The sequence below is a fragment of the Gobius niger genome (genome assembly GCF_951799975.1).
Source record: "Gobius niger genome assembly, chromosome: 23".
Taxonomy (NCBI): Eukaryota; Metazoa; Chordata; class Actinopteri; order Gobiiformes; family Gobiidae; genus Gobius; species Gobius niger.
In genome coordinates this window covers 4,202,812-4,211,915 of record NC_136874.1, presented here as the reverse complement: position 1 = coordinate 4,211,915, position 9,104 = coordinate 4,202,812, and the positions used below count along the sequence as shown (strand labels likewise).

The 9,104-nt window shown below is 40.7% G+C and overlaps 1 protein-coding gene across 1 annotated transcript; it reads left to right on the top strand.

Annotated features, from left to right (window-relative positions):
- Nucleotides 1-1,215: 1,215 nt before the first annotated feature.
- Nucleotides 1,216-8,781, top strand: LOC306981921 (carboxypeptidase O-like; the record flags this gene model as incomplete). The annotated part of the gene is made up of 9 exons (XM_079581660.1): nt 1,216-1,280; nt 2,639-2,678; nt 2,950-3,051; nt 4,069-4,170; nt 4,238-4,354; nt 4,881-4,977; nt 6,654-6,856; nt 8,264-8,348; nt 8,511-8,781. The coding sequence occupies 9 exons, from the start codon at nt 1,216-1,218 to the stop codon at nt 8,771-8,773; spliced, it is 1,074 nt and encodes a 357-aa protein (XP_079437786.1). The 3' UTR covers nt 8,774-8,781.
- Between the last annotated feature and the right edge of the window lie 323 nt (nt 8,782-9,104).

The following is a 9,104-nucleotide window of genomic DNA, read 5'->3' as shown; positions in this document are numbered from 1 at the left end:
AAGATTTGTTTCAAGTAGTTTTGGCGGTCTTAGCTTTCAAATGAGGCATTACACTGGCCTATAGGCTGTAAACTCTCCAGTCAAGAAGCGCCGAACTGAAGAAAATGTGTTCGGTTAAGTTCTCCAGTTCAGCTTCACCCAAATCTAAAAGATTACAGCCTATAGGTCAGAGTAACGCCTCATTTGAAAGCGAAGACTTACAAAACTAAGTCAAACAAATCAGCTACGTTGTGGGCACTTTTGACCATTTTTGTCACTTTTCTGTTACTCTTTTGTGGGGGTTTTAATTGCATTTTCGATGCTTTTTGGTGACTTTATTGTCAATTTTTCACTGTTCATTTGTTGCATTTTAATCCTAATTTTGCCATGTTTTTCAAGAAGCTCTTAGTTTTGTCAAAAGCCCAACTGGAGCCGAACTGTGCTCAGTTCAGGCGGGGATTAAGAGGTTAAAGTTCTGGGAAAGAGTTCATTATTGAACACATGCTTATCTTTATTACCTCCAACTGTTTTCTTTTCCTTAACTTCAATATTTTTGTCTGATTGTAAATACTTGGCTCCAAAAACCCGCCCGCATTGCTAGCATGAACATCATCAGGGAAGCCCCCCTCACTTAGTCCATTCTATTCTACAGTCTATGCCATTATAACCAAGTTTCTTATAACAAATTCCCAGCCTAATTTATTCAGCTTTGAGACGATATATATATATATATTTTTAAGTTAAATCCAAGACTGAATTCCTGTATCTTAAATGTAATAAAATAATAACCTGGCAGCTCAGGATGATACATTAGTCATTGTTATTTCCAACATGTATGGGAAACACTTAAGAGCCTTTTTTCCATGCGTTATCTTATCTTTCATGGATTTTATGGTTATATATTGTTTGTCTTTGTTGCTACGGTGCGTAAGAATGACATTTCCACAACATCAGCAGGTATTAGAGGAAACGCAGTATATTATTATTATTATATTAGGCGACAGGTACGACTTTTCTCATTCTAATCAAATGATGCCAAGCCAGTAAAAAACACATTAGAGACTATAAAGACCTGACCCTAAACATGTGTCGACTCTTCTTCTCGTGAGTCACTTCCATGTCTGCTTTAGTTACTCATTGATAGAGAAGATATCACGAGCCCAAAGGTGTGGTTTTATCGCTGGAGCGGGTTCATAATTAGTTGAAACATCAGCCTCTTTCCTCATTTCCACCACGATGCACCGGACACTGACGTTCACCCGGCTGCTCCTGTGCGCCGCTCTGGCTGCAGCGGCGAACAGGTGAGGGCAAATCTGTATTATTCTAAAACGGATTTCTGAATGGGAAACAGATTAGTCCAGCTGCTTGACTATTAATCATAATCTTTTCAAATGTTGATTGTTGTTCGCTCTTTGAACTGTATCTCCATATTCTTTTAATTTTTTTTATTGTTATGCTACAATTTAGGTGTTTCAATTTATATTTATTGCTCCATGGCAGATTTTTTTTACTTAGCAAACTGAATTATGTCCAGGATGTCATCATTTTGTGTTTTTAAATAGCTTTATCTTTCTGTGAAGCTTGTTGTTGTTTTAAAGTGCTATATAAATAAACTTGGATCGATTGATTGACTTGCCAGCATGAATCATGAGCACTTATTTCAAGATGATGTTGCTGTGTTGCTGTGATTTTATATAGCGCTGTTTTTCATTGCATATCATTAATACAGTGTGTAGTATAGATACAGACGGCATTGTGTCATAGAAGGGGGCGTGGCTTCGCCCAGGGGGAAAACAGAATATATTTTCACTCTTTTGAGCCATTTTCTGGTGGAACATGAACTTGTTTATCACATACAAATAAAGTCAAGTCTAAATCGGGTCCATATGGATGTTTATTCACAGCAGATTGTTCATCAAATCTGTAGATACAGACGGCATCTCAGGAATCGCCCATATATGGTCATGTTTGAAAACAGTTTGGAGAAAAATCTAAGGTTTTTCTAATTATCCAAAACTACTTTAACAAATGCTGAATTATGAATATAGTTTTCTACTAAATAAAGATACAAAGACATGGAGAGGAGCAAAGTGGTTCAACAGCCCATAGATACATATATAATAGGGAATTTATGTGTTAATGCTGACGCTAATGCTAACGCTAGCTACGACTGCCATTTATTCGCTCCTACTGAACAATCTGCTGTGAATAAACATCCATATAGACCTGATTTAGACTTGACTTTAATGTATGTGATAAATAAGTTTATATTTCGCCAGAAAATGGCTAAAAGGACTGAAAAATGGTGTTTCCCAAAGATTCTATTTTCCCCTCGGCGAGGCCACACCCCCTTCTACGACACGATGGCTTCTGTATGTATCTTTATTTAGTAGAAAACTATTCATAATTCAGTGTTTGATGAATAATTGGAGAAAGTTTAGATTTTTCTCCAAATTGTTTTCCCCCTTAACTGTTTTCAAACATGCCAAGATGCCGTCTGTATCTATGACATTTTCTAGTAAAGTACAATGACTTTGATATTGTGATTGTTTTCTGAAAGAAATGAGCTGCATGTAACTCGGTTATTGCTAATTAATTTCACGCTGTATTTCAACATTTTTAAAAGAATGTAATTTTTCTTACTTTCCCAAATCAACAGAGTGGAGCATGACTACTTCAAGTACCATGACATGCCAGAGGTAAGAAAATACACAGAAAACACTGCAAAATACTATTGTGTTGCAAACTATAAATATAATTGCATTACTGATCTTTCATACAAGATGAGCACATTTCAAAGTCTGTTATAATCCTCAGGTTAATAAGAGTAATTATGAGACAAAGTGCTTTAATTATGAAACCATGAAGTTCAACAGCCCCGATATTGATCCCTGGGGAACGCCACATATCAATAATGTGACATTTTAACCATAAAAATACACTTGTTTGTTTTTGTGTGTGTGTTTACAGATCACCAAATGGAAATCAGACATTGCCGCCAAATACAAAGACAAAGTGACAATTGTCGAATATGGGAAAACCTACGAAAATCGAACCATCGACCTCCTCAAGGTAAAGCTTCGGAATCACATGAATGAACTGAGGTCATAGTTGAGTCCTTTAACTTAGTTGTGACTGGTTAACATTTTCATGGAGAGTTAATTGGGCAAACAGGGGTTAAAATGATATCTTACCTTGGCTGGTAAAGGTGTCAGCGATCTCATGGGGGTGGGGGAGCATTTCTCATGTAGGAGGCGCTGGTGGGGCTGAGGAAGCTGACGTTTTTCTTCCTGTGGTGGAGATGAGGCAATACAGAGGTCAAATAATGTTTTAGAGCATTTCGGCTAATCAGGGCCATTAATGTGTAGATAAGACAAAACGAAAAAATTATGGATGGATGGGATGGATGGATGGATGGATGGATGGATGGATGGATATTGGATGGATAGATGGATGGATGGATGGATGGATGGATGGATGGATGGATGGATGGATGGATGGATGGATGGATGGATGAATGAAAAGATAGATATTGGATGGATGGATGGATGGATGGATGGATGGATGGATGGATGGATGGATGGATGGATGGATGGATGGATGGAAAAATAGATATTGTATGGATGTATGAATGGATGGTTGCCACAAAAAACTTGGTAAATTTTACAAAAAACTTGCCACAAACAAGAACATTTGGTTGGACACTTTTTGTACATCCCAAAGATTCGCAATGGGGTTTAGATCTGGACTCTGTAGCCCATCTATGTCCATCTACCACCCTTTCACAACGTGAGCCCGTTGAGATCTGGCATTGTCATCTTGGAACATGCCCATCAGGGAAGTAGAAATCCATTAATGGAATAACCTGGTCATTCAGGATGTTCAGTTGATCCTAGATCTGACCAACTGCAGCAACAACAGATCAGAACAGTTACATCCAGGTGGGGACTCTTTTCTCGGTGCATCAAGAGACAAAGTTCCAGTGTTATATGGAAAAGCTTTAAGACAAGGGCAGAGGAGGGTTGTAGCTTTAAACGACGGGAAGACAGATTGCACTTATATATAAATGCCTTGCTCTTTATCGTCCAGATTGGCGTGCCAGGCACAAACAAGAAAATCATTTGGATGGACTGTGGCATCCACGCGAGAGAGTGGATCGCTCCGGCTTTCTGCCAATATTTCGTCAAAACGGTACGAAAACTTTCACAAACTCATGACACCATCGAGCCTTATTCGGATGACTTCTTTTGAATTTTAGATCTTGGAAAAGTCCACCACAGACTCTAAAATGCAGCAGATGATGAAAGACATGGACTTCTACGTGACCACGGTCCTCAATGTGGACGGGTACATGCACACGTGGACCAACCAGTCTGTGAGTTCCAGGAAATGTTCAGTTCCTTATTTAGTTTTTCTATTTTGTTTTGATCGACCGGTCTAAAATGATGAGGAGCATAGAAGCCAATTATCAGGAGGAAATGAAATTGAAGTTTGCAAAATGATTTGATTAATGGAATAAGCAGAATGTTCACGAAAAGCATCATGTTTTGGAGAAATGTTCACTACTCTAGACCAGTGGTTCCCAACGTTTTTTGTCTTTCGTACCCCTTTGGCCCTTCAGTGGTCAACCGTGTACCCCCTACCTCAAGGGTGTTGTAGTTTATTTTAAAAGTAATTACTTAAAAGTGGTATTTGTAGGAAAAAGGACAATGTTGCAGTCAAAATAAACCTAAAATTCTCCCAAAGCAACACATTTACTGAAAAATATTGCCTTTCTTATAAAAATTATGCTACATTTTCCCCTTTTTTCAATCGGAAATTGTTCCAAGTACTGCCTGCTAGGTCCCCGTACCCCTGGTTGGGAAACACTGCTCTAGACTAACCAAAGTCTCTTGTCTCAGAATCGTTTGTGGAGGAAGAACAGATCTCCCGGTCCGACAGGCTGCGATTGCCTCGGGACGACTGACCTCAACAGGAACTTCTACTCCAACTGGGGAAGTGAGTTTTACAATCCAACGATTTCAATCAAACCATAAAAATATGAACACATTAAGGCCACGGTACCATAACCCAATCTCACATCCAGGCAATTGTGGAAACCGGGGTAGGCAACAGGGGCCAAATCTGGCCCTCCAGCACAGAACCTCTGGCCCTCAAGATGATTTTGAGAAACATTATCACACAAATCAGAGAGTACTTTGAATATTATTAGCGTTAAATGGGAGAAATAAAGGTAGAAATACTGTCAATACACCCAGTTAGGTCATTATGTACAACCCTGGCATTTGAAGGAAGTGCACTGGAAAAAGAATAATCGTTTTAAGGAAGAAATGACATAAATCTACTTATTAAATCTAAGGTTTGAGTAGATTTGGCCTGGTCTTAGATGAGATAAAACCTCTAGTAGTAGTTGACGCTATAGCATTTGTATCTTGGATTAGTTCAAACCCACTCAAATTTAACATAGAAGAACTTTAACTCAAGCACTTTTAAGCCATTCATCTCATTTAAGATGCTCATGTTTCCAGTGTTGTGCTTTACTTTGGGCTAATAATCAGCGGCTTCGGCCCTCGGTCTATTTACAATAAAGAAAATCGTCCCTCCGCCAAGAAAACTTGCCGACCCCTGATGTAAACCATTGGCAAGATTGGGCTTTAGCGCCTCCCTTGTCTTCCCATCCCACTGTGGTTGTAGGGTCTAGGGAGGGGCGGAAGCTTCAAGGCATAATAACACTTCCAGTTCGCGCAGTACAAGCAGAACTGAGAATAGCAATTAGAAATGAATGTGCAATTAGGCGCTCCCTCCAGTCGAAGCAGATGATAAATTGTACATTTACGATCATAAACATACCAAAAGAAAGGCAAGACTAGTCAAAAAGAAGTGATCGAAGTTGAAACTGAAACTGCCTGTGCCCCGTCATCTCCGCAAACATCTGTGGGAAACACTGAACAGCCCACAGCCGGAGGGTAAGGCCTGGTGTGTAACAGGAAAGGAGACCATCTGGAGCTAGGTCAGGGCTCAACTTCAGAAAAGACACTTCAGCTCGTTTCAATGAAAGTGGGAAGGAGACGCAGTAGTATTCTAGTGTGCAAAAAACAAAGAGCAGATATTATTGCTAGTTTACCTTAATAAATTCTTTCCGTAGTCCCTCTGGGGGTAATACAAGTGTTAATGGGATGATTGGGGGTCTTTCATCTCCCTAGAAGAAGCTAACAGGCTAATGGGTAAAGCTAACTGCGGGCTAGCGCCACTTAAACAGTATTTACAGCCAAGTTTGAGTGAAAAAAATCATCTCCACTGTGCAGTTATGCTAGCACTGCTGAAAATTGTTGGGCTGATTAGAGAAACTATAGAACTGGCCTTTGAATGGCAGTGTATTTGAATATTAGGGCTGGGACAAAACATGATTTGGTTTTGAAGGACTCGTTTCTTACAGAGTGAGGCAAGGTCTTCAAAACACACACCCAAAATTTTACTACACACTTTAACAATGTGGTTCAGACTGTTCTTATCTTTCACAGACAGGCCATCAAACCAGCAGATAAAAGAAAAGGTTAAAAGGTTAAAACTCGGTCTGGCCCTAAAGAATATGTAACGCTTTAAGGGATCCATTTGGAAAGAAAAAGATATAAGTGCATACCCTCTTTTGTTGTGATGTTCCCCTTCTTTTGCAGCCGTGGGCGTCAATTTCAGCTGCTGCTCCCAGACGTACCCGGGAAAGTCGGCGGTGTCGGAGCCCGAGGCCCAGGCCGTGACTCAGTTTGTGGAGAAGATCTCGAAGGACGTCCTGGCCTTCCTCACCATCCACTCCTACGGCCAACTGCTGCTCATCCCGTACGGACACCCGCAGGTCATCGCTCCAAACCAGGACGAACTGGTGAGGAAAAAAACCCAAACATTTCCTTCATTCACAGAACTTTGCAAGATACTCCGTCTACTACTGAAGCTGGATTCATCATAAAAGGAAGAAGCTGTCCTACACGTTTCTAAAGCCCGTGTTTGACAGCAGAGCCCAGGCTTGTTACTGCAGAGGAGGTGTCAAATCCGTTCACAACATGCTTTAAATCCTTCCCATAAGCGCCACCCTGGACAGAATGTAACACCACGCGCTGGTAAACTGTCTCAGATGATGCTGAGAGCCCGAGACATCACAGATGAAAGGAAAAGTCTGATATTTCTACATGTAAAGCAGTGAATAATTTGCGCGGGCTGTGAGATTCGTAAACAAGCTTTGCCCACTTCCCTTTTTTGAAAATATATTTGTTTATATATGTTTCAAAGCTGACATGGAGCTGTGCTTTTCGAGCTGCTTGCACATCTCGTTGAGTAATCTTTGCTCTGATATGTGTTCTTTTTTTCTTTATTGAAACTTTGTCTTTATCTAAACATCTGCACAGCAAAGGGAAGCAAGAGGAGGAAGGTGGCTTGTTGGAGCTCACGTGGAGGATCAGGAAATGAACCTGTTGAATGAACCAGAATGAATCTTTATCAAAGGGTTAGCATTTATGCATGTCCAAATCTCAAAGCGTATTGACTGAAGAGCTTAGTGTGATACCTCATTTGAAAGCCAAGGCCTTCTAGTTTCTAAAACTGTGTGAGTGAAACACAACTTACATCACATCTGCCGCTCTTAACCCACATCGTAACCCTAACCCCTGCCCTGACCCTAAACCTAAACCTAACTCCCTGATCAAGGGGACGGCAAGTAACAGGTTAACCTCTTAACCCCCGTCTGACCGAGTGCTTTTCTCCAGTCTAGCTTTACTCAAATCTAAAAGCTTACAGCCTATAGGCCAGTGTAATGAATGAATGAATGAAAGCGAAGACCTACAAAACTCATTTAAACTGATCTTTTTCCTTCCATTTTTGTTCCATTTTTGCTATCTATCTATCTATCTATCTATCTATCTATCTATCTATCTATCTATCTATCTATCTATCTATCTATCTATCTATCTATCTATCTATCTATCTATCTATCTATCTATCTATCTATCTATCTATCTATCTATCTATCTCTTCACCTACCTATCTATCTATCTACCTCTCTATCTATCAACCTACCTATCTATCTATCTACCTCTCTACCTATCTATCTGTCTACCTCTCTATCTATCTACCTACCTACCTATCTATCTATCTATCTCTCTCTCTCTCTCTCTCTACCTATCTATCTATCCATTCATCCATCTATCTATCTGTCTATCTACTTCAATATCTACCTACCTACCTACCTCTCTATCTATCTCAGCATTCATACTGAACTAAAATGTACTCTTCACAGATGGAGGTGGGTCTTGCTGCCGCGGAGGCCATAAAGAAGGTCCATGGAAAGGATTACAAAGTGGGCACGTCTCCAACCATTCTGTGTGAGTGAACAACTGCTCAGCTATACTGTTATAAAAGACAACGTGTACGATATGATAAGCAGTCGCCAGTTCTTTGTTTGATTACTCACATATAACAAATACTACTGGTCAATACAGGTAAAAGTAGGAAGTACGAATAAAGATTCTCTCGTCTCTCTTCAGACGCAAACTCGGGCTCTTCTCGCGACTGGGCGCGGCTCCAGGGCATCCCGTACTGCTTCACGTTTGAACTGCGGGACGACGGCACCCATGGGTTCGAGCTGCCCGCCGACCAGATCAAGCCGGCCGTGGAGGAGGCCTACAGCGGCGCCCTGCACATCATCACCCACGCTCACCATAAAACCTTCAACGGGGCGACTGCTGCGGGCGCCGCGACCCTGTGGGCGACTGTGCTGGCCGCCGTGGTCACTAAATTGTTAGCTTAAATGCTATTGTGGGGTTGAGATTTGTATTAAACCAGGCCAAAATGAATAGTAAAATTAGCAGGACTTTATGAGAATTACTGCATTGCTCAACCATAGCTAGACGAGGTAGGACGTTGAATAAACATGATGCTAACCAGGCTAACGACTGTCTGTGTTTTATTTCTACCGTGTGTCGCTGAATTAAATATATAATGTTAGCAGCTCTGTGGCAGAAAACTAGAAACTGTTGGATAATTACAACGTGCTAAAAACTTGGGGAGATGTCTGTGTTTATCAGAGTAAGTGTTTTAGCCCTGATGCTAAAGGCTAACATTAACTTTTAACACAGTAG